General features: G+C 43.1%; 1 protein-coding gene and 1 pseudogene across 1 annotated transcript; both read right to left on the bottom strand.

Moving 5' to 3' along the window:
- Positions 1–3540: 3540 nt before the first annotated feature.
- Positions 3541–6714, bottom strand: LOC130212160 (interferon-induced very large GTPase 1-like). Its single transcript, XM_056443299.1, has one exon. It carries the CDS (start codon positions 6712–6714, stop codon positions 3547–3549), a length of 3168 nt encoding a protein of 1055 aa, XP_056299274.1. The 3' UTR covers positions 3541–3546.
- Positions 6715–16943: 10229 nt separating this feature from the next.
- On the bottom strand, positions 16944–21442 carry LOC130212161 (up-regulator of cell proliferation-like; annotated as a pseudogene).
- Between the last annotated feature and the right edge of the window lie 4072 nt (positions 21443–25514).

Here is a 25514-nt window from a genome sequence, read left to right on the forward strand (position 1 = left end):
CCCGAAAAGGCATGACAAAATTTTTAAATTTTTGGGGATTTAAAATCTGGGGTTTTACCATGAATATTTAAAAAGGCGGACCAAGACTAGGCGGGCCTTTGGCTGGCAAGGGGCCCAATTTGGGGGAATGTGGTTTTTGCCGACGGGAAATGGTCCAGGGGTTTGGCTTTGTTTTCCCGCAGTTTGGGGCCACCCCCCCCGTTGGGGCGCCCTTTTTGTTTTGGTTTTTAACCCCCTTTTTCCGGTGGGTGGAAAACCCATTAAAGGGTAGGGGGCCCGGGAGAAGCCCAAAGGCCGGCCTGTTGTCCGGGGGTTTTTTGGGGCCCCATTTTTTTGGGGACCCGTTAGCGGGTTTAATTGGCAATTTTTTAGGGATCCCCACCCTTGGTTTTTGTATCTTCCTGGAATCGTGTCTCCTGAATCGATTTGCCCTTTTCTGCTGTTTTCGCCGCATAATTTGTTTCCTCCGGGGACCGGAAAAATCCCTTCTTCCGGAAAATTCGGGGTAAAAAAGGATAGGAGGTGCCCGGGAGAGAGGGGATGCGGAAAAAGGCCTTGCTTTTTGGCGAAAGGGGGCCTGCTTGAAATCCTCCAATTTCGATATAACCCTTGTTTTTATTTGATTCGGTCCCCTTTTTGTGGAGTTTGAAGGCGCTTAAAATGCCAGGGTAACCATTTCAATGCACTGCGGGTTTTTATAGGGTAACCGCGGCGGGAGGGCGGTTCCCTGTTTGGGGGCTGTTTTACCGGGGGCTGGGGTCCGTGCCCGTTTGGTAAAGGGGTGAAACCGGCCAGAAAAATGGGCTGCGTTGCTTGGATAAAGGGTTTTACCTGAAGGGCTTTTTCTGCCCTTTTGGGGGAATTTTTCCTCTTTTCTCTTCTCTTCTCTTTTCTTTTTTCCCCATCCTTCCCCCCTTTTTTCTTTCTTATTTGTGCTGTGGCCAGTGATGACTGATGGGCGGGGGATGGGCGGGGATGGGCTGGGGGCCTGGGGGGGATGGGTGATGGGCCGTGCCCTGCTAAATTTCTTTTTTCTTTTTTTTCCTCTTCTTTCTTTTCTTCTCTTTTTTCTTTGCGTGTGGGCCTGTGATGGGTGAGGGGCGGGTGCCCTGCTGAATGAGTGGCTTTTTCTTCTTTTTTTCTTTCCTCTCATCTTCTCTTCTTTTTTTTTTCTTTCTTCAGCCTTCTTCTGTTTTTTTTCTTCTTATGTGTGTGGGTGATGACTGATGGGCCCCCTGCTTGTATGTGTGCTGTGGCCTGTGATGGCTAATAGCTGCAAGCCCTGCTTGGATGAGTGCTGTGACCTGTGAGGGTGTGTTTTGTATGAGTGAGGGCATGGTATGGTTGATGTCCTGGGCGTTATGATTAAGGTATGCGGGGGTTCCTCGTCCATATTTTCCTTTTTTTTCCTTCTTTTTCCTCCTCTTCCTCTCCTTTTTTTTTCCTTCTATTTTCCTCTTTTTTTCTTTTTCCTCCTTTTTTTTCACCTCTTTTTTTCCTTCCTCCCTTTTTTTCCCCCCCTCTTTTTCCTTCTCTTTTTCCTCTTCTTCTTTCCATTGTTTGAGAAATGATGGCGACTGATTCCGTAACATTACATTTGTGTATCTGTTGCTTTCCCGAGGCCTGAGAGCTTCTGATTAAGATTCTCGTCCAATGCAGATTATGATGAATCCGTGGTAAAGAAGGGCGGTGTCTGAGAGCCACTGGCCATTTAAGCCCCAAGTCTTTTGGACATTGTTGTTACACTGTCGAAACACTAATAAACGTGAGCGAATATATTGATGTTGTGCATTAAATTAAAGAACACGACTTGTGCATTATAATACTCACTGGCCATTTAAACACAGTTTAAATGTAACTAAAGAGGTCAATCCCTAATTTCGTCGGAATCTGACCCGCTCAGAGCGTTACGGAAATGGCGACCGTGGCTCCATGCTGTAGTGAAGTGACTGTTAGAAGTAAAAGGATTTTTCTTGTGATTCTGAATCTCTACAAAACATCACCATCCACGGCGATGTAGGCGAAAGACCTGACGCATTAATTTAGCCTTCCTTGGCTTCGTCTGGCAAATGCAACCTACTTCTGTTGTTGTTGGTTGGGGAAAACTGCTTTTAATGCTGGCATACTTTAAGCATTTGAGTGTTACTGTAGATAATGCGATCTTTAGCGTAGCAATGCTGTTGGACTTTAAAAGCAGTGTATATGGTTTGTATGGGCATATTTTGAATTCTGATATTGGAGGCTGGTTCTGGGCTGGTTTATTGGGCTGGTTTGGGCACAGTTTTGATTGTGCATAGGCTGGTTTGTCACACAGACGCAACCCTAACAATCCCAGGAAGTTCAATTTCAGCAGATAGGATTTCACGTGTTTTAGAATTGCATCCGACAATGGGTATGGACACGGGCAGCGGAACAAGTAATGTTTCTTCAGGAAGCATGGTTAGTGAATGCCATTGTGCTAGTCCATTTTTTTGGAGGCCGTGCTATTCTTGTGATTCTGATGTGTTTCTTCCGTGACGGGAAATGCAGAGAGACTAGAGAGATGTTAAAGTGCGCCTGGGCTGCTGGCGCAGTCTGATCATGTTGATGTGATGGGGAGAAGATCCGGGTGTGGCGTGCGATAGTGTATTTACTTTGAATGATGCGCTTGGCAGATGCATGCGAACTACATAAAACCGATGGCACAAGAGCTGGCAGCGGGGAATGCTGTTCTTGGCAAGTTTGAGATATCGGTCCTAATCGTGGATGGTTGAGTTTAGCTGAATGGCTAAGTAATTTTTCGATCGGTTGTTACCTGCCTGGAGTGACGGGTACTGATGAATCACCTCCGCGGGGGAGATTGTGAGGTGCTTTCTCCTCTGCTGAGGCGTCATGGCTCTGGGATGAGGCTGGAAAAGGTAAGTGGGCGTTTTCTTGAGAGAAAATCCTCGGTTAAGTAATGAGGCGCGGGCACTTGCGCAGTGTAGCGGATGGCATGGCGTGGTCGTGCATGACAACCTGAATGAACTGAGAGTGAGAGGTCATATTTAAATGGGACAGCAGCGAGGCGATTAACTCGCCATGTCCTCATTCCCGCTTATTGGATAAAGTGGACCAACTGATCTGCAGCTGGAGTCCTGGAATGGCCGGTGGCAGTGATATTGTGATGTGTGGAAGTGCGCGTAAGAATGATTATCGGACTGAGGATGAGCGGCTGGTGTGAGGGGTATGGTCTCCTGTCTGAACTTACCTTGACTTCATCGCAGAAACCTATGATATGTGCCAATGATGTTCTGGGTCTTTAATCACCTGCTGTAGAGCCCTCCGGTCCTGTGCCGTGCTCATCCAGTTTGTAATGTTTGCAGTCAGGAGGCTTTTTCTTGCTCCTCTGTGAAAGCTGACAATAAGTTGTCACAGGACTGTTGTCTTTAATCTTGTCATATTGTAATGCCATGATACTATTTGTGATCCTCCTTTGTAAAACAAGTAAGATATAAATATTCACAGGAGGATAATGAATATTTATGAGGGTGTGCACCTCTGTAACCACAATGCGTGGAGTCTTCCTCACTTGATGTTGAAAGACTCTTTGAGGCTTTCCTCTGCTTGCTGAGGTGTAATCATGTTCCACGTTACAGGAATATCAGCAGGCTCTGCTTTGAATGCTTTGGCGAACTTCTTGTTGAATTTGGCGAGTACATATTTCCAGTAGTCTGATGCCTCAAGGCTTCCATCTGGTGGGATCTTCCAGTCAGGGAAAATGGCTTTGTAATCCTTGTGGTGGTGACTTTCCCAGTTTGTAGCACCACACCGAAAAGTGTTGTCTGGTGTGATCACAAGAGAGGAGCATATATCAGTATCAAGTTTCTGTGAGAGAGAACATCTGTATCGACCCAGAGCTGTCGGCCGATGTAGTGAAGCAAAGTGCTCGCTATGTTCTTGTCCTCCTGCCTCACAAGGCGCTGCGCAGAATGGACACTGCTTACCACATCCAATCAGTTTGGTGAAAAGCTCGTTCTGAGGCTTCACACGAAGGTCTTTTAGTTTCATTAGGATGTCTGTTTCATTAAACTCCTCTTGAAGGACTTGTGCCATGTCCTTCACACACTCAGTCAGCCAGTGAGCAAACTGCTCCTGGTCGGCATTGTTCAGGATCATGAAAGCACCAAAAGCATCCTGGGAAATGACCAGTTTATCACCAAGTTCCTGACAGACGTTTTTAACAAATGACTCCAAGTTGGCACTCTTTTCTGTTTTGGCTTTGTTGACAGCAGCATTGATGATCCTGATACTTGACTGCACATGTCGATCCTCAAACTCAAACATCGTAGACTCTTCTGAGAAGCGTTCCACTATTTGGTCGAGTATCCAATTCTTGACATACACTTCATAGAAGCAAATGTAGCTCCAATAGTTCTCAAAGTCATCCTGTCTAAGCAAATCCAGTAAAACTGAGTACTGGAAGGACATCCGTGTGCTGAACTGCTCATTTGTCAGCATGTCTCCGATGATATCAGGACCCAGGGACCGGTAGACAAAGTCTTCGACTGCAGGCTTCAGGCAGCAACGCGTGAATTCTTCTGCCTTCTTTTGGCACTGGTCTCGGTCATGGAATACATCTTTAAAGTCAGTGCGAAACTTTTCCTTGTTTTGATTCAGACATCTGGAAGGATCATTCGCCTGTATGTAATCCTCATGCATTTTCTGAAACTGTCTGGCTGCAAAGCCACAGATGTGCTGTTTCAGGGAAACTTCAAACTGAATGTCTATCTTAACATCCTGATTGTTTTGCAGCCTCTCATCAATCACTTTTAAAATCTCCTGGATGTGAGTGTCATGGTAATTGTTTTGTCTTTGCATCTTATCACTTATCAACTGTTTGCAATGATCAATGATGCAATCTGCAAAGTGTTGCACAGTCGTTGTGTGACTTTGAACATTGCGCATCTTATTCCATTTGTCTTTCCAACGCTTTACGAATCCTTCAGCTGTGTATATAAAAGGATCCAATCCACAATCTTGCAGCCTGTTTTGACTTAACAATTTAGATGCATAACTTCCCTTCTGTGATACATCTTCTCGCAGCTGGTGAGTCACAATGTTGTAAATGTCATCGAACTTCATTTCTTTAAAAGAAAGTTCCTTCTCCGTTTCAGTCCACATCTTGTCAAATTCTTCATCCAGCTCCTTTTCTGTCATTTGGATATTTTTCTTCTGACACTTTTCTATCAATGCACGCACTCTCCCCTCCAATTCTTGTGTGTGGTTCTCCTTGATTCTATCAAGTTCTGTCATCCCGTTTCTGATGTCAGCTGCTGTGGTGAGCTGATTAAACACGGAGCTCTGCATTTGTCGTCGAAGACTCTTAGCACCGGTTGCAAAGACTTCTTTGTATTCTTCAACGAGGTAGACATGACCCTCTGTCTGCTTGAAGTACCGTGCCAGGTTTTCAAGAAGCTTTGTCTCCCATTCAGACAGAATTGTGGAAGCTTCACTTTTCAAATGTTTGACACATTCTGACAAGTCAGATATCTCAGATTTCCCAGCAACGGTACCAACGTTGTGAATCCTTGTTTCTGCATCTGTAACCCACGTGTACATGAGTTGTCTGAATTCCCATTCCCATTTGTTGAATTCTGTGCACAGCTTCATGTAGGCATCAGCCACCAGGCTGTTTCTGAAGCTGAAGATGAAGTTTTCATGCTTTACTGCATTCCAAAGACTTTTCATCCACTCTGTAAACTCCAAGATATCATAAGCAGATGACTCACAACTTCCCAAAACATGGATTATGTTCTTCTTCAGGTCGTACACAGCTTCGCTGTACCCTTCATTGACTGGTGCCATTGGTGGGTTTCCATTCCAGAGTCCAGGAATGTAGCAGTTCCCGGTGTCTGGACTGTACTCCATCACATCAGTGAAGTTCTTGTTCTCTTCTTTCTTTTCCATTTTGGCTGCTGCCTGGGTCATCTCGTTTAACTGTTGCATGAGCAGTTTCCTGTCTCGTAAGTTCTTCTCATGGGCTGAAACGTCTGACACATTCTGGTGAACAAACTGACATTTGGGCTTTTTGCCCACCTCTGTCATCCGGAGGAAAGCATGCACGACTATTTTTAGGATGTCTTTCATTTCGGTTGAATTCTCCATTGAAATATTGATGATGGTGACGTCACTCAGCCCAACAACAAGTGTTGCAAGCTCATTGTCGTGCTCATGGCTATTGTCCAGTTGTGCAAGCTCTGGTGACTTTAAGCCCTCGGTGTCGATGATCACCATGAAGTCACAGTTGAGTTCTTTTTTGATATCTTCATTGATTCTGATGAGCAGCATGAAGGCCCCTCGAGTGCATCGACCACTGCTGACTGCAAACTGCACTCCAAACATAGTGTTGAGGAGAGTGGACTTCCCTGTGCTCTGAACTCCAAGAACAGTGACTACCAGTATCTTATTCTGAGGAGACATCAAGTCATTGAGCTGAGAAAGAACGTCACTAATCCATCTGAGAGGTATGTTGGATGCTTCTCCATCTACAAGCTCAAGAGGAAGTCCACCGAATAACAATTGTGCACATAGTTTGGGCAAATGCTGTAGTTGTTTACGTGAAGGGTCAGTTTCTGGAAGGGAAAGTGAAGCTTCATAGATCTGACCCATTTCACGGAAGAAGTGTTCAATCCCCAATGAGCTGTTGGATAGTTGTCTGTCAATGTCTTTGATTTCTTTTTTCGGATTTTTCATTTTTCTTTGAGCTCCTTTTGGGCAGCCAAATTTCTCTCGAAAATTTCTTTTTTGCTTTTTCAGGAAATAATTTTATTTGGGCGGGAATTGGATTGGTGAAACATGCATTGGGAATTTGAAAAATTTTAATTTTCTTTTTCTTTCCAAGGGTTTTTTTCCCTGGAAAGATCACTTTTTTAGTCTTCAAACAGGGTCCACGTTTAAGGAAACTTCCTTTTTAAAACATCGTTTCCCCCAATTTTTGGGGTTGGTTAAAACCCATTCCTTTGTTTGAAGGTATTTTGGAAATTTTAACCGTATCACGCATTTTTCTTGGGAGTTGGCACCTTTAAAAAAAATTTTTAAAAGGAAATTTCCCTTGTGGGAATTACCATCTGCTAATTCTCACCAATTTTTGGTTTTAAAACTTTTGGGGGTTTTTAAAAGGTTTTAAAAAACCCATTATTTTTTGGCTTCAAAAGGAAAAGGGGGTTTTGTTAATCAAAAACCCAATTAGCCGGCAAAATTTTGAGGGGCCTTCTTATCCTAAAGTTGAAAAAGGTTTTGGGGGTTCCCAAAACCCAAAATTCTTTCCCTTTTTGGTTGGTTGGAAGTAGGCTTACTTTTTTAACCCAATGTCAAAGGAACCAAAACATGTTTTTGGTGTCCTTGGGAACAAAAGGAAAAAGGTTTTAAATGGAACAATTTGGGGCCCAAAGGGTTTGCAAAACCATCCACGAAAAACGTATGTTTTGTTTCCCCCAAAAAAGGGTACCAAAGATTTCAAAAAGATCCATTGGATAATCCTTTTACGTCACCACACTTCCATATCATTTTTTGAAACCCAAAATTCTTTCTTCAGGGGGGGTTATTGAGGTCTTTTTCTTTGGGAAAGGGAGCACCCCCCGAGGGCCCCCACCAAAAAGATTCCCTTAAGTTCAGACCGAAAATTTTTCCCCTTAATAAACCCTTTGGGGAAAATTTTTGGTTTAAAGGGGATAAATTTGTTTTTTTAACAAGTTTCTGGGCCCAAAGATTTTTTTGATTTTGTTTTTTTCACAGTTTTAGGAAGGCCAAGGAAACTTTTAAAATGAAAAACCCTGGAAAATTTTGATTTTTTCCCGTTTCCTGGCCCCAAAAACCAACCGAGCAAAAGAAAGAGGGAGTAAAAAATTTTAAAAAGGGGTTTAAAAACCTGTTTTTTTACTTTTTTTTGAACAAATTTAAAAAAAGGAAAATTTTCAAATATTTTTAAAAGGGAAATTAACTTTACCCCATCCCATTTAGTTTTAAATTTTGTGGGCACATTTTTTTCCAAAATAGTTTCTTTAAAGTTTTTCCATGGGAAAAATCTTTGCCTTCCCCCTTGGGAAAAATTAACCCCTGTTTCTTCTTTTCCCCAAAAATTGGAATTAAAAGGGGCTGGGGATAACTTTCTTTGGGCTTTTTTTCCCAAACCCCAAACCTTCCCTTTGGTTTGTGTGTCCTTTTTGGTTTTAAAAAATGAATTTTTAAAAAACCCTTATTGGGGAAAATTAACTTCCTTAAGAGGGTAAAGTTGCATTTAAATTTTTTTTTTTTTCTTTACAAATTTTAAAATGGTAACCCGCAACATAAATTTAAAAAATTTTTTATTTTATTTTTCCTTTTTTGGCAGAATTTTCCCGTTTGATTTTATTTGGTTGTTAAAAAACCAGAAAGTGAAACCCCAGGTTTTAGGGGGAACATTTTGTGGTTTTTTCTTCCAAGTTTTCATGGCCAAAAATTTTTGATTTCTAACCCCAAAAGGGGGGTCCCAAAAAAAATGCCATTGAATTTTTAGCTAAAAAATTTAAAGGGTTGGGGTTTAAAACAATCTGGGTTTTTTAAAATTTCATTTAATTTGAAACAATTTAAACAAAAGGGAAATATCATAAACCCAAAAAAATGGTATTTCCCCATCCATTTTTTTGGGGTTTTTTTTTAAATTTTTTTAATTTTGTGCCCGAGGAAAGGGGGGTTTTGCTTAACTCCCACTTTTCCTGGAAAAGGACGCTGCCCTAAGGAAGAAAACCCCTTTTTTGTTTATCCCACAAAATTTATTAAATCTCGTTTTGTTTTAAAATTACCCCCAAAATCTTGATGTTGGGTTTCTTTTTCCCCTTTTCCCCAGGTTGTGAGGGAAACCCGGGCATTGGCTTTGGAATGGGTTAAATTTATTTAAATGTTTGAAACTCACCCTTACATTTGAAGGGAAAAGTTATTTATTAATTTTTTCTTTTAAATTTTAAAAAGGAATTCTGGTTTTAAAAAAGTGGGTAATCTGCCCCCAAAATTTAAATTTTAAAATTTTCCCGGAATAAAAAAAATTTTATTTTACCCCAATTGTTTTGGCAAAATTTAAAAAGGCTTGTTAAATTCCCTTCCCAAATTGTTAGACAAAAAACCAAAAAAAGTAACAACCCCCGGTTATGGGTGAATCAGGTTTTGGGGCCTGTTTGATTTTAAAACTTTTTTTTTAAAAGGAAAAAAGTTCAGATTTTTCCTCCAAATTACCAGGAAAAGGGGTTCCCAAACCAGGACTTTTTCCTCTACCAAATGCAAACGGAAGGAAGGGTTTGGGTCCCCTTTCAAACAATCAAGGTTTAAAGGAAAACCTTTTTTTAAATTCTTTAAATCCCGTTTTTTACCCAAAATATTTTTGGGTTTTTAAAAGAAAACCTGGGCCTTTTCCTCCCCCCTTTTAATTAATTTTAAAAAGGTTTTTTATATATTTTTTTGGAAATTTCCTTAAAGAGGGGAAGGTTTTTGTTTCAAAAAAAATTTTAAACTTTTGGTTTGGGGCCCGGAAAAAGGGCGTTTTTTTTTCCCTGAGGAGAGGCCCCACCATTTACCCCTTTCTTCCCCCAAAAATGTTATTTTCGGTCACAATTCAGCATCGGTTCTGGGGGTTTTTCCCCTTTTCCCCACGGATAACTTCCCAGGGAAGGGGTTCCCGCAACAAGTCCCTTGGAATAGATAAAAAATGTGGGATTTAAAAGTGTTAAGAATAACTCATTTCCCCCCACCAAAGGCCAACAGGTTTTGGTTAAATTGTTTTTCTTAATTTTAAAAGTTTTTGCCCCCAAAACCCGCTGGGTTTTCCCATCTTTACCAATGGGGACAATCTCCGGCCAAACCCCACTTTGGTCCCGAAATTTAAAACAGCCTTTTTACCCGAAAGTTTAAAGAGGGGTTTTTCCCGTCCCGGCCTAACTTGTTTTTATTTTTCCCCTTCAAAGGCTAAGTTTAAATTCAAACCCCGCCCCAAAAAGAAAATAGGCCCCCCAAAAACAAAAAACTGGAAAACCAGAGGGGAAATGGAAAGGGGGTTTTGGGTGGTAACCTAATTTAAAAATAATTTTTAAAGGAAGAGGAAAGTAAGGGGGAGAGGGGCCCACCCTTTGAAATTTCCATGGAAAAGGGGTCCCCTTTTAAATCCCGGCCTTTTTCCCACCACCTACTATCCTTGTTTGCCTGAGGGGGGAAAAACCCCGGGGAATAAACCTTTAAGGGGGAAGGGGGGTCTCCTTTTATTTACCCCGGGGTTGTGAAGGCCCCTGGGGGTTTTGTTTTTCCCAGAAAGTGATTAAACGGTTTCCCGGGGGAAAAAAAACCCGACCTTGGGCTCCTCCCAAAGGAGGGTAAATCAAGGGGGGGGAATTTTTAATATTTTTTCTTGGCAACTTCCCAAAAAAAGGCCGGTTTTTTGGTAAACCAAAAAAAGGTTTGGGGGAAACGGGGTTAAACTGAAGGGAAACCTTTGTTTTCTTTCCAGTGTGGAGGAAACCGTACCCATAACTGGGGGTTTACCAAAAGGGGGACTTTTTTCGGGAGGGGGGTCCGCCTCGGTTTTCCCCGGGCTTCTTTCCAAAAATTTCACCCAAAAAAATCCCAAATTTGGGGGAAATTCGTGCTCTAAGGAGGGGAGCAAACTGTCCCAGGCGCTGGTGCTAACCTGTGCCTAAGGCTCCCTCACGATGCCCCCTCTCTTCTCCCCCTCACGGTTCCTCCCTCGCGAGGGGAGGGGAAAACCGGGGGCGGACGAGTTAAGGGGGGGGGGCGGAACAAAAACTTTATAGATTCTCGACGCGGGCCTGTGAGCCGCGGCACCCCAGGGGTTTTTTTGGCCGGCGCGCAACCCCCGATGAGAGACGTCCCGGGAAACCGTTTCTTCAAATCGGGTCCACCCCACGCCGGGGGGAAGGCTCGGGGCGGTGGGGGACATTAGTAATTTCTATTTTTGGCAACCCCCGCGAGGGACCGGGTGAGTTCTTTGGCCCGCCCAACCCGTGGCCAGGGGATCTCCGCTGAGGAACCTTTATCAAAATGTCTTACCAGGGTAGGTCAGAGTGCCCTGGTAACAGGCATGGGGAGCCGGAGATTCCTCAGACCACCTCGGGGGCGGGGTCCGCTCGGGTTCCCCTTTGGTCTTCGGGTTACAGGTGAAGAAATAGGTCCCAAAAATAGGCCCAAAACCGATGTTTTTTAAACTGCGGCGCCGTTTTTTTCGGGAAATAAAAAAGTACAAAAAGTAGTTCCCCAACCGAGAAAGTAAAAACTAAAAACCCTTTTTATTCAAAAAAAAAGAAAAAATAAAAAATCTAGGGTGAGTTTTTCCGGAGCCAAAAAAAGAAAAATTTTTCCCAAAACTTTTTTTCCTTGCCCTTTTAAGGTTTTTTTAGGATATCCCCCCCGGGGGCGGGGGGTTCTCCCCCTCCCCAATTTGGGAAAACTTTTCCCCCCAAAAAACTTTGTTTCGGGTTTAATACTCGGCCCTCCCCTTTCCGGTTCTCCTCTTTTCTGGATTGGGTCCCTCTTTTGATTTTTTAGACCGGGTGAGACTTCCGGGAGTGACCCACCTCTAACCGGGGGTCTTTACAGAACAAGGGGAACTTTTTTATCTTAAAAGCCCTTGACTCGGCGGGTTAACACACATAACCGGTTTTGTGTTTATTACCCAAATACATTCTTGGGCCCTTTGGGTCGGGGGGGAAACAAAATAACCAGGTTTTTTAATTCCAAAAATCCCCCCCCCTCAACCGTTTCTGTACACCGGTCTGTTATCGTCCCGCGTGGCCCGAGTTTCAGACAAGCCACCTGGGGCCGGCCTAGGACCTTGTTCTTTCCTGTTGTTTGTCAAGGAAAGGGGGTCCCCTTTATTGTTTAACCACTTCCGCATTCCCCTTTTTTCCCGGGGCCTGGTCCCCCGGACCCCTTTTTTGGGGAATTTTCCCAGAAAAATTGCTTAAAATTTTTGTCCCCCCCCCCCCCTTCCCTAAACCCCTTTTTTTTTTTTTTTAAAAAAAAAAAAAACCCACGGTTTGAGATAAAATTCCCGCCTTCCCAAAAAAATTTTTTAAGCCTACACTTTCCCTTCCTAGTCCACAATTTTGCCCAAAAAAACTTTTCTTCAATGGGGGGGGCCAAGGGAAAAACCCGGGGCCCCCGCTCCCCCCCGCCCCATGGGGGGCCCCCGGGCCCCCCAACCCACCAAGTTCATCCCCCCCCAACGTTTAAAACCACGCCAGGCAACCCCCCCCAAGGGGCCCGAGCCCCCACGGGAAAACCCCGGTTGGGGCCCCCCCAACGGGGGGCCCCGGTCTGCCCCCCTCCCGGCCCGAGGGCCCTTTTCCCCCACGCCCCGCCCCGGGGGCCCCCCCAAAGGCCCCAAAGACCGGGGGCCCCCCCCCACTTTGACCCAACCCCACCTTTCCCACCCCCAAAAGGGTTTGGAGCGGGCCAGAGCCCCCAGACCCCCGGGCCCCACCAGGGACCCCCCTCCGCCCCCCGTTCTTCCCCAAACAACCCTTTTGGGTCCGGCCAAAACCAAGGACAAGCGGCCAATCGGGAAAAACCCTGTTGAAAAAACCCGGGCCCCGGGGCCCGGCCCCGCCCCCCTCCCCCCCGGGAGAGCCCCCCTTTCCCCGTGCCCCCCCCGGCCCCCCACCCGACGGGCCCCCGGGGCCCGACGCCACCCTCCCCCTTTTCCCCGCCCGATAAGGGCCCCCGGGGAGCCTTCCCGGAGACCCCAAACCCTACCAGTCCCCTCCACCCGGGCCTGGGGGCCTCCCCCCTTTTTTTCAACACTTTGGCCCACCGCAAAAAAAATGGAAAAATTAAAAAGGGATATTTAGGAAAAGGGAGAAAAAGGGGGCCGGGGCCAAAAATTTTCGGGGCCCCCCGGAAGGGGGGCCTGCCCCGCCTCCGTTTTTCCCCAAAACAATCACCTTCCCGATAAGCCCCCGCCGAAAAAACCCCGCCCCCAAAAACCAAAATAATCCCCCCGGGTTTATTTTGATCCCCCACCAAAAGGACCGGCCCGGGGGCCCGCCGGACGAGGCCCCCCCTTGCCCTTTTTCCCCCTTTTTTTTTTAAGGGGCGTAAGACAACCCCTTTCACAAATTTTTTTGTTTTCGTGGGGGGGTTTTGTTGGTTTTTGGGGGTTTTTGGGGGGTGTTTTGGTTGTGTTTTTTTTTTTTTTTGGTGTGGATTTATTCCACATGGGCTGGCCCCTTTAGACCGCGGATAGGGGGGCAGAAGGCGGGATCCCCCCCATTAAAAAAAACCCCCCCCCCTTCCCCCCCCGATAACCTCATTTACCCCTCCCTTTCTTGGTTCCCCTCAGGAAAAACTAAACACCTGATTCCTTGTCATTTAACAATGCTGTGTTCGCTCCCCCTCCCAAACCCCGGGGGGTTTTTTTTTTCTTTTCTTTTTGTGAGCTCATATAGTTGTAAATTAAATTTAAAAGAGGGAAATTTGGGTTTCCGCGCTCCCCATTGAAAGGGGGTAGACTAAACAGGGAGAAGAAAACGTTGCAACCCCGCATTTTCAAAAAAAGGTCTGGGTAATTTTGTTAGCCCACGGGAACAGGGAGCCCTCCGATTTACACCCTTTTTCCTCTAGAACCCGTTTGTTTTTTTTTATTCTCCTAGGGGCGAAAGAAAAATTCCCGGTGTCCGCGGGAGAAGCCCAAAAAATCCCAAAATTCCAAAAAAGACTGTTTGGGCATTCTAGGGGCCGTAAAGGGGGGACAAAAGGGCCGCTGTAAAAAGATTTGGGGGGAAGGGGAAAAAGACCGCAGCCTTTGTAAATCGTTAAAAAAAACCCTTTGTCCAGCAAATGTACATTCGGTGGTTTTTTTGTTTGGGGTTGTTTCCCGGAGGATCCGACCCATAGAACCTTTTGACACTCCTGTGGATGAGGAGGCAGAGAGGGTCGTGAGGGAAACCTCAACACAACACAGCAACTATTAAACCACCGGAGCTGAAACCCGAAACAAGATATTTAGTTCGGTCTGTTCTTTCCCCGTCTATTTTATAAGCTAACACTGGAGGCGCCATTGTGGCTGCAGTCAGTACTTTGGGGAAACTGGACGTGTGAGGAAGAAAAAGCAAACTGCGTGGAGGGAAAGAGAGAGACAACATCTGGAGGAGGATCAACAACTGTACATTTTAAGTGTAAGAATCAAACAGACAAAAATATTTGTAAATATTAAGTTTCTTGTTTGTTTTCTTTTCTTTTGTTAGTGAATGAATGAAATGCCTGTTTTGTGACAACAAAAGACAACAGGTGCAGTTTGCAAACAAAAAAAGGATAAAAAATGGCCTTTCGCTTGAGGATTCATGAGTGACACACAGAAATACACCATTGATCATTTTCGTGCGGTACAAAATGCCTTTATTTTTTTTACTTTGTCTCCCATTGTCTATCATCATTGGGCATCCTGTAGCATCATGACTCCTCAACAGGAAAGTGACTGTAGCAGAAATACATCTTCACTGCAGCCCCACCACGACCTAAAAGACCTAAGATGCTGTTTGCTAGTTTCAATGAAAGATTATAATTTAATAGCTCTTTATTTTTGAGGTTGTAGTCAACTTCTCTTTGTTTCTTCAATTTTATTTTGAAAATATCTTGTACTCAAGTATCCTGCTGATGAGAGGCAAGCGCTGTGACCGGTGAGTGATGTCATGGTGTAGGGGCGTGGCCTCTGGTTCAGGACACTGAGCACAATGTGCAACCAACTAAATACTCACTTCACATGCAGCAGCGTCTACATGTAGCTACTGAATCACACGGGGCGATGCCACACCACGCCTCATAGAAAAGAGCCTCTCTCTCCCTCCACACACTGTGTTGCATTGTGGGTATGGAGGTTAGGTTGACCAGAGTGATGCGATGTAGCTTTGAGGGACGGGCACGTCCAGATCACACACACACTGAGCCCGGTCCGTGTTATGAAGCGACACACTCGCTGGTGCACACAGTTAGGCTCGGCTCGGTTTATTCTTGTTTCAACGTTCTCGCGTCAGGCGGGTGGGGCGTGGGGCCGCACACAGGTAACGCCACGCGGCGGCGAAGGTCGACGCGCTCTCCAGCTCGGTCTCGATTGCATCAAAGTTGCACCTGTTGTCTTGTTTTTACGTTCTTTGTTGAATTCAGAGACCCAAGACTTGAGACAAAGAAAAATGTAAAAAAATGGAATTTAAAAAAATGATGATTTAAAAAGAAAAAAAGTAAAGTAAAACTATATAAATAAATGCGGTGATGATATTTCTGTTTACTTTAGAAGTTATTATACACTGTATGCTGTGATTCTGATCTGGGAAACATTAAAGACATTCATAGCCAGTCTGACTCTTGAGCCTCTTTATTGATACAGGTAGACAGAGGAAGTAAACACGTTAACAGTCACGACATCATTTGATTTTGTTCATGTAAATGTTGGAATCAGATACTTGAAAGGAAAAGATTATTGCACTTTATTGCACTTGATTAAAACAAACTTTGTCATGCATGAACGTAAACAACACAGCATCAATTTTGTAAAGTTAAAAATGTTAATATTTGTCATGAAATACTAATAATAATAAAAGAAAGTTTAAAAGAGCGATACAACTATTATGTTTTGCATAGATACTTTACGAAGATATTCTAAATTTAGAGTAAAAATAATGACACGTCACACACAACTTGATTAAAACAATGTTAAAATGTGAACAATATCACAAGAAAGATTAAAAATATGTGGAATTGTATGTAGAAGTGACAACATGAACCGAAATATGTAGATATTTGGAACCAGATACTTAACTGAATTTAAAACAAAGACTTAAAACTTAAAACGTTAACTAAAAGCAAAACATATTCTCTCAATAAGATCGCAACTTACGCGTTGACGTTCAGAACAAATTATAGTTTTAAAGATTTCAATGTTAATGTATTGCATCGTTTACTTCACAGAAACAATTGTTAGACTCAAATATTCTGACTCCAGTTGTACATCACACTGAATCCAATAAAACCGTCCTTTTAAAAAAAAATGTAAAAAGAATTTTAACATTTGAGATAAGAAACGTCACAAATAAAAAACCTAAATGAAAGTTATGACATTCGATTCGCAGGTTAAATTTTTTCAATAACAATATAATGAAAATCATCTTCCACAAAAACATTTAAACGAAAGTCAGATCATCTAACATGTGCCAATATACTGATTTATCAATACATATTTAAAATGGCAAAATAAACATAGTTAAAGCAGATTATTTTTAATAAACATGTTAAATGTGATATGAGCGCTGCAGTGATTTTCTCATATTCTCATATTGTAAGTTGTTGGAAAATATATCTGTGTACTCATAATATTACAAGATGACACGGTTTGTATTTGTCTTTGTACGACAGGGTTGCACATCAACATGTGGATTGTAGTCTCAATGTGCTATGTAGAAAAGTATTATATGTATATATGGAGGGTGGAGGATGAGTTCATGACTCTCAGCCAGAGGAAAGAAGCTGTTCTAAAGTCTAATGGCAGCTGATTGTTCTTCATCTCTTCCAGACGGCAGCAGGGTGAACAGGTGGTGGCTGGGGAGGGTTTGTCTTCCTCCTCTCAACAATATCACTGAAGCCTCGTAGATATATGCCAATGATGTTCTGGGTCTTTCATCACCTGCTGTAGAGCCCTCCGGTCCTGTGTTGTGCTCATCCCAGACCAGTTTGTAATGTTTGCAGTCAGGAGGATTTTTATTGCTCCTCATGGAAAGCTGACAATAAGTTGTCACAGGACTGTTGTCTTTAATCTTGTCATATTGTAATGCCATGATACTATTTCTGATCCTCCTTTTTATCATGTAAAACAAGTAAGATCTAAATATTCACAGGAGGATAATGAATATTTATGAGGGTGTGCACCTCTGTAACCACAATGCGTGGAGTCTTCCTCACTTGATGTTGAAAGACTCTTTGAGGCTTTCCTCTGCTTGCTGAGGTGTAATCATGTTCCACGTTACAGGAATATCAGCAGGCTCTGCATGGAATGCTTTGGCGAAATTCTTGTTGAATTTGGCGAGTACATATTTCCAGTAGTCTGATGCCTGAAGGCTTCCATCTGGTGGGATCTTCCAGTCAGGGAAAATGGCTTTGTAATCCTTGTAGTGGTGACTTTCCCAGTTTGTAGCACCACACTGAAAAGTCCCGTTTGGTGTGATCACAAGAGAGGAGCATATCACAGTATCAAGTTTCTTTGAGACAACAAAACTGTATCCACCCAGAGCTGTCGACCGATGTAGTGAAGCAAAGTGCTCGCTATGTTCTTGTCCTCCTGCCTCACAAGGCGCTGCGCAGAATGGACACTGCTTACCACATCCAATCAGTTTGGTGAAAAGCTCGTTCTGAGGCTTCACACGAAGGTCTTTTAGTTTCATTAGGATGTCTGTTTCATTAAACTCCTCTTGAAGGACTTGTGCCATGTCCTTCACAGACTCAGTCAGCCAGTGAGCAAACTGCTCCTGGTCGGCATTGTTCAGGATCATGAAAGCACCAAGAGCATCCTGGGAAATGACCAACTTATCACCAAGTTCCTGACAGACGTTTTTAACAAATGACTCCAAGTTGGCACTCTTTTCTGTTTTGGCTTTGTTGACAGCAGCATTGATGATCCTGATACTTGACTGCACATGTCGATCCTCAAACTCAAACATCGTAGACTCTTCTGAGAAGCGTTCCACTATTTGGTCGAGTATCCAATTCTTGACATACATTTCATAGGAACAAATGTAGCTCCGATAGTTCTCAAAGTCATCCTTTCTAAGCAAATCCAGTAAAACCGAGTACTGGAAGGACATCCGTGTGCTGAACTGCTCATTTGTCAGCATGTCTCCGATGATATCAGGACCCAGGGACCGGTAGACAAAGTCTTCGACTGCAGGCTTCAGGCAGCAACGCGTGAATTCTTCTGCCTTCTTTTGGCACTGGTCTCGGTCATGGAATACATCTTTAAAGTCAGTGCGAAACTTTTCCTTGTTTTGATGCAGACATCTGGAGGGATCATTCGCCTGTATGTAATCCTCATGCATTTTCTGAAACTGTCTGGCTGCAAAGCCACAGATGTGCTGTTTCAGGGAAACTTCAAACCGAATGTCTATATTAACATTCTGATTTTTCAGCTTGTCATCGATCAAGTGTAGAAGCTCCTGGATGTAAGTGTCATGGTAATTGTTTTTCATTTCCATTCTTTCAGTCACAGACTGTGTGCAAATTGCAATGATACAATCAGCTATGTTTTGTAAGCACATTATCTGATCTTCAATGTTGAAGAACTGGCAGACTTTGTGTTTAAAGTGTTTGCCAAGTCCGTCCACTGTATATTTGAATTGCACCAGTCCACAATCTTTCAGCTCTTTTTTATTTAATAATTCCCATGCATGACTCCCTTTGCGTGATAGATTGTCTCTCAGGCAGTGGGAAACACACGTGTTGACATTTGTAGTCTTTTGTTTCGAAAAGGATAGTTCATTTGCTGTTTTTTCCACATCTTATCAAATTCTATGTCGAGCTCTTTGTCTGCCATCTTCACCTTTTTTCCCGGACATTCTGCGATCAATGCACGCACTCTCCCCTCCAATTCTTTTGTGTGGTTCTCCTTGATTCTATCAAGTTCTGTCATCCCGTGTCTGATGTCAGCTGCTGCGGTGAGCTGATTAAACACGGAGCTCTCCATTTGTCGTCGAAGACTCTTAGCACTGCTTTTAAAGCCTTCTTTGTATTCTTCAACGAGGTAGACATGACCCTCTGTCTGCTTGAAGTACCGTGCCAGGTTTTCAAGAAGCTTTGTCTCCCATTCAGACAGAATTGTGGAAGCTTCACTTTTCAACTGTTTGACACATTCTGACATGTCAGATATCTCAGATTTCCCAGCAACGGTACCAAAGTTGCGAATCCTTGTTTCTGCATCTGTAACCCACGTGTACATGTGTTGTCTGAATTCCCATTCCCATTTGTTGAATTCTGTGCACAGCCTCATGTAGGCATCAGCCACCAGGCTGTTTCTGAAGCTGAAGATGAAGTTTTCATGCTTTACTGCATTCCAAAGACTTTCATCCACTCTGTAAACCTCAAGATATCATAAGCAGATGACTCACAACTTCCCAAAACATGGATTATGTTCTTCTTCAGCTCATACACAGCTTCGCTGTACCCGGCATTGACTGGTGCCATTGGTGGGCTTCCATTCCAGAGTCCAGGAATGTAGCAGTTCCCGGTGTCTGGACTGTACTCCATCACATCAGTGAAGTTCTTGTTCTCTTCTTTCTTTTCCATTTTGGCTGCTGCCTGGGTCATCTCGTTTAACTGTTGCATGAGCAGTTTCCTGTCTCGTAAGTTCTTCTCATGGGCTGAAACGTCTGACACATTCTGGTGAACAAACTGACATTTGGGCTTTTTGCCCACCTCTTTCATCCGGAGGAAAGCATGCACGACTATTTGTAGGATGTCTTTCATTTCGGTTGAATTCTCCATTGCAATATTGATGATGGTGACGTCACTCAGCCCAACAACAAGTGTTGCAAGCTCATTGTCGTGCTCGTGGCTATTGTCCAGTTGTGCAAGCTCTGGTGACTTTAAGCCCTCGGTGTCGATGATCACCATGAAGTCACAGTTGAGTTCTTTTTTGATATCTTCATTGATTCTGATGGCAGCATGAAGGCCCCTCGAGTGCATCGACCACTGCTGACTGCAAACTGCACTCCAAACATAGTGTTGAGGAGAGTGGACTTCCCTGTGCTCTGAACTCCAAGAACAGTGACTACCAGTATCTTATTCTGAGGAGACATCAAGTCATTGAGCTGAGAAAGAACGTCACTAATCCATCTGAGAGGTATGTTGGATGCTTCTCCATCTACAAGCTCAAGAGGAAGTCCATCGAGTAACAATTGTGCACATAGTTTGGGCAAATGCTGTAGTTGTTCACGTGATGGGTCAGTTTCTGGAAGGGAAAGTGAAGCTTCATAGATCTGACCCATTTCACGGAAGAAGTGTTCAATCCCCAATGAGCTGTTGGATAGTTGTCTGTCAATGTCTTTGATTTCTTCTTTGTTTTCAGGATTTTTGCATTTTTCTTTGTACCGCTCCCTGAGGTCAGACAATTTCTCTCGAGACACGTTATCGAGGTTCATTCGCATCCATTTCAGGAAATAGCATCTCTCTATCTCTGGGCTTGATATTGCATTGATGAAACATGTCATTGCATTTGAAATGTCATGAGAGTTCTGTTCTTTCCGAAGTTGTGTTTTCTCTAGGAGAAGATCACTTTTGTAGTCTTCTATATTCTTAGATCCGACATTTCGAAGCCGAAATTCTTCCTTCTCTAAGCGAGTCAGTTCCTTCCATATTTGGCCTTGTAAGGGCAGCTCAGCTTCTTTGTATTGAAGGATATCTTGAATTTCAGTCGTGATGGCATCTGCATTTTTCTTGGCAGTCTGGCACTCTGAAGACTCTTCATCAACCAAGATTCCCAGTTTGTGGGCAATGTCAGCCATCTGCTCAATTCTCATCTTCATTTTTGAGTTCTCAACTACATTGCTGACTGTTTCCCCCAATGTTTTGACAAAGTCTGCATCATTCATTTGTTTAGTTTTCAAAAGGATGTTGTTGTTAGTCAAGCCCAACTTAGCTGCTACATTTTCCAGAGCATCGATACTGAAGTGATTGCTTTGATGGTTCCCAACCAAAAATATCTGTGTCTTGTGTTGTTGGTTGGTAAGTAGCTCACATTCAGAGTCCAATGTGTCAAAGAACACAAACACTGCTGCAGATGTCTGACACAAAAAGGAAAATTGTGTTTGAAATGAAGCAATGTCCCCTCGAAGGTTAGCTACAGCTACTGGCTCACTGAAGACGTCCATGTTTTGTTCCCACATGGAAGGTACCAAGAGATTTCAACGAGTCCATTGGATATTCTCCTTGGACTGTCACCACACTCCATATCATGATGAACAAAGGTATCATTGTACTGCTGAGAATTGCTCAAAAGCTTATTGAGGATCTCTGACTTGGACAAGGAGCAGTCACCGAGTCTCACAAATGATATCATTGGAAGTTCAGACAGAACAATTCTGTCTTCAATAAAGCCCTTGGATTCGGTCAGGGACTGAGGTCTGTACTTTTTAACAATGTCTCTCATGGCCCAAAGCATGAGTGTGCACTGCTTTGTGTCACAGTTAGGAAGCAACAGAGGAACTGAAAACTGACACATGGACATTTTGAGTGCCAGTTCCTGCATAAACCATCCGAGCACAGAAAGAGGGCAGTGATTATGTCAAGGGGTTTAGCCTGTCACCTGAATTTGTACTTTTACCAGATTAGCAAGATTTAACAGCGAATTATTACAGCTTGACTCACATGCCGATGTACGTTTCACATTCCTTGCTGTCACATTAACCATCATCAGTTTCTTTAGGAAGTACCATGGGAGATCTGCGTTACACTTGGGAGGTTCATCAGTGATGGTCTTCTTGTCTATCTGAAGTATTGTGCTGAGGGATAGCTTCTCTTTGAGGCGGTCCTCCAACCCCAGATCTTCCAATAAGCTCTCTAGATGTGTCTCTGAAGAAATGAAAACAATTAATATTAAACCCATTATAGGGTAGTTCAACATTCTTAAGCACGGATCAAAGTTGTAACATTTAAATTTGTTTTGCTGTGAAATAGTTTTAAATTGGTACACCTGCTTAACACTAAGGCCTATTTAGTTGTTTTTATTTTGTTGTTCCTATTTTGCAGTCAGTAATCTGTCAGTTTGATTATTTGGTCTCGATCAAGAATACTAGAAAGTGAAACCTCATGTTTCAGCAACATTCTGTGATTTTCTTCAGTTTTGCCATGAGCCCTACAATTTAGATTTCTAACAAGAGACATCAAAATCTAATATGCAGCCTTCCATTGAATTGTTCGCTAAATAACTTGAAAGAGATGTATTTAAGATGATCTGTTTTTCAATTTCATTTAATTTGAATCAATTCATAAATCAACTAGAATGGGCACTCGGTAGAGCGCATACCTTCACATATCACAAGATTGGGCATTGAATTATGAACATTTTGGCATTAGTTGCATGCCAATTGGACAAAAATGTATCGTGCTATGGTAAAAAAAGAGTTTGACCTTTCCATGACCTTGACCTTGACCTTTGACCCGATTGATCCCAAAATCTAATCAAATGGTCCCCGGATAATAACCAATCATCCCACCAAATTTCATGCGATTCAGAACATTCAAGACATTTTGACCTGTTCATGACCTTTGACCTTGACCTTTGACCCGATCGATCCCAAAATCTAATCAACTGGTCCCCGGATAATAAACAATCATCCCACTAAATTTCATGCGATTCGGTTCAATACTTTTTGAGTTCTGCGAAAGCTTTTGACCTGTTCATGACCTTTGACCTTTGACCTGATCGATCCCAAAAACTAATCAACTGGTCCCCAGGATAATAAACAATCATCCCACCAAATTTCATGCGATTCGGTTCAATACTTTTTGAGTTCTGCGAAAGATTTTGACCTGTTCATGACCTTTGACCTTTGACCCGATCGATCCCAAAATCTAATCAACTGGTCCCCGGATAATAAACAATCATCCCACCAAATTTCATGCGATTCGGTTCAATACTTTTTGAGTTCTGCGAAAGATTTTGACCTGTTCATGACCTTTAACCTTTGACCTTTGACCCGATCGATCCCAAAATCTAATCAACTGGTCCCCGGATAATAAACAATCATCCCACCAAATTTCATGCTTTTTGAGTTTTGCGAATAACACGCATACAAATAAATAAATAAATAAATACACGGCGATCAAAACATAACCTTCCGGCATTTTCAATGCGAAGGTAAAAAGGGAAATATCTATCAAACTATCAAAAGGAATGGTGAGTTTACTCGATCGACTATTTGTGGTTTATTCGCGTCATTTGCTACATTTGTGCCAGAGAGGGGGGCGTAGCTTATCTCCGTAGCTTTAATCCATGGAAACAGTTATCGTTTACGCCATCCACCATGGAAGAAATAACCACTGTTTCTGCTTTATACCCACAAATATCGGATTAAATGGCGTCGTGTTTGGGTTCATAACATCACCCAAATGTCATTGATGTTGGCTTTCTTTCAACCTTCATCCTTCATTGTGTGTGAGTGTGATATCCCAAGGTTGTTGCATTGGCTTTGAGTGGATTACCCACATTCATTGTACCAATGTTGATCTCTACAGTAAATAGTTATGAGATAGAGATGCTTGCATCTTATTCCATCCTCTTTTCTTTTCTTTTGGAAATCTTTACAGAATTCTGGTACAAATGTGCATAAGTCTGCAGCATACATTTGAAAATTCATTGCAATAAAGATTTTATTTTACTCACTTGTTTTGGCAGATGTCGCAGCTGGCTTGCTTATTCTTCCATTCCTAAGTTGTGTAGACACCAGAAGAGAGTAGCACACCCCAGGCTTCAGGTGGCTGAGAGTCAGCGTGTTTGTGTCTGTTGATTCTTGCACAACGTCTCTTTCATGGCAACAAGTCACGATGTAACTCTCCACTTCACCAGCAGGGGTATCCCAACGCAGAGACAGGGACTCACTGCTGACCTGGTAGACTGCAATCTGCACAGGAGGGTTGGGCTCTGTGCAAACAATGCAATGGTTTAGGAATACAATTGACCACTACTTTAGTCTGAAACATACCTTTACAACATATATTGAGAGCATACCTCGATAAAAGCCTAAAAACCATGCAGACAATACTTTCCTACATGCTTTTTCATTATTATAATAGTGTTATTTATATATTGTTCTGATTTACCTGTGACAGATTGCGAAGCTTTGCTTTCAACATTGAGAGCTGCGACTTGTCCTGGAGAAGGAGCGTCTGTCATAAGAGAAGAGAGGCACATCTCAGTTCATCCACATTGCATGAAGTCATTAAATCGATCAGTTATTGCCGGTCACACTTACAGTCAGTCTGTGATGCTGGTGGAGTTTTCTCTCCTTCCCCACGGTATAGCTCGAGGAAGGAATCCGACGCATCATAGAACTCCTTGGTAATAGATATAAATGTGTAGTTTAAAGTGTAATGAATAAATGCATCATTCCATTCACACTACCTTGAAGGACAACAGATATTTGGATGGTAATTGTTTTCTTAATTAAGAGTTGTGTTAGGGTTCCTGTCTGCTCCTAGTGTGTGATTCCCTGTCTTGTTTCCCTTCTGTCTGTGTTGTGTTGTCTGTCTACAGTATCCACCCCCGGTTTCCGCCCACTGCCACGCCCGCTTCCGTTGGACCAGCTGTGATGAGTTTCTGGAAATCACCAGCAGTGGTTATAGGCACTGTCAGGTCGTTTCGGTAAAACCAGTGGTTCAGGAGCAACGCACAGGCTCGGTGGAGTTGCCCTCCCGACGCCTGATCAGCAGAGCGGTTGAGTTGCCCTCCCGACTTTGGAGTGAGACTGCCAGTTCTCCCCGTGTTGAGATTTGTTTGTTTCTTGTTTTTTGGTTTTGTGCATTCAGGTCAATAAAATCCTGAATTTAATTCTGAAGCTACTGTGTTGCGTGCGTTTGGGTCCTCCACAACACTCATCTCATAACAAGTTGTGCAAACCAGCTGTTTACCTCATCTGAGTTATCCATAGTGGGTACACTCTCCGCCATCCCACACTTGGTCCTGATTATTCAAACAGCTTTTCACTGAAAGTAATAAAAGAGTAGTCTGTTACTCCGTCACCGCCAATAACTATACGGCTAAGTATAATGTGCAACCTGCTTAACTTGAATATAGACTAAAAACAACAGAAATACTGTAATCAGTTCACAGTATGATATATGCTGAATCATGTGTGTTTTGGGCTATGATAATCCAAGATTTAAAAACTATTTCTGGATTTAAGAGGGAAAGATAATCGCTTGCAGATTGTTGCCTACCTTTGAAGATTATCCATGGTAAAAAGTGTCTGTTCTATAATCCAGGAATTTTTTCCTACTCTTGCCAATATGCAATATCGGTTAAGTATTAGTCCTGAGGATAAACCTCTGCAATACAACTACAGGTTGCAGGCGTCTCCTTTTATACTGTCTTGTGAAGTCACTGTTTCGTTTCCCAGAAAGTGATTATCTGGTTTCAAGGAAAGAGAAACCTGACGTCGTGTCTCCTCCCTCTGTTGAAGTGAGAGCTAAATCAGGTATATCAGGTCGTACTGGCAACATTCCTCAAAGAGGCAAGGTTTTATATGAATAAACATCAAACAAAAAGTTTGGAAACTTGTGTTTGGTAGCTGAAGACATGGCTTGTTTTTTTTTCCAGTGATAGAGATGCCGCTCCACACCATCACACTGCTTCCACCAAAAGGTGTGACTTTATCGGTGCAGCAATCAGCATCGCGTTCTCCCCGTCTTCTCCACACTTTCACCCTATGATCCAACTTCCATAGGCAGAATCTGGATTCCTCGCTGAACACATGTCAACATTC

Source organism: Pseudoliparis swirei, chromosome 21, assembly GCF_029220125.1.
Source record: "Pseudoliparis swirei isolate HS2019 ecotype Mariana Trench chromosome 21, NWPU_hadal_v1, whole genome shotgun sequence".
Taxonomy (NCBI): Eukaryota; Metazoa; Chordata; class Actinopteri; order Perciformes; family Liparidae; genus Pseudoliparis; species Pseudoliparis swirei.

Coding starts and splice junctions, on each gene's coding strand:
- LOC130212160 (XM_056443299.1), bottom strand. CDS start 6,714: ATGAAAAATCCGAAAAAAGAAATCAAAGACATTGACAGACAACTATCC.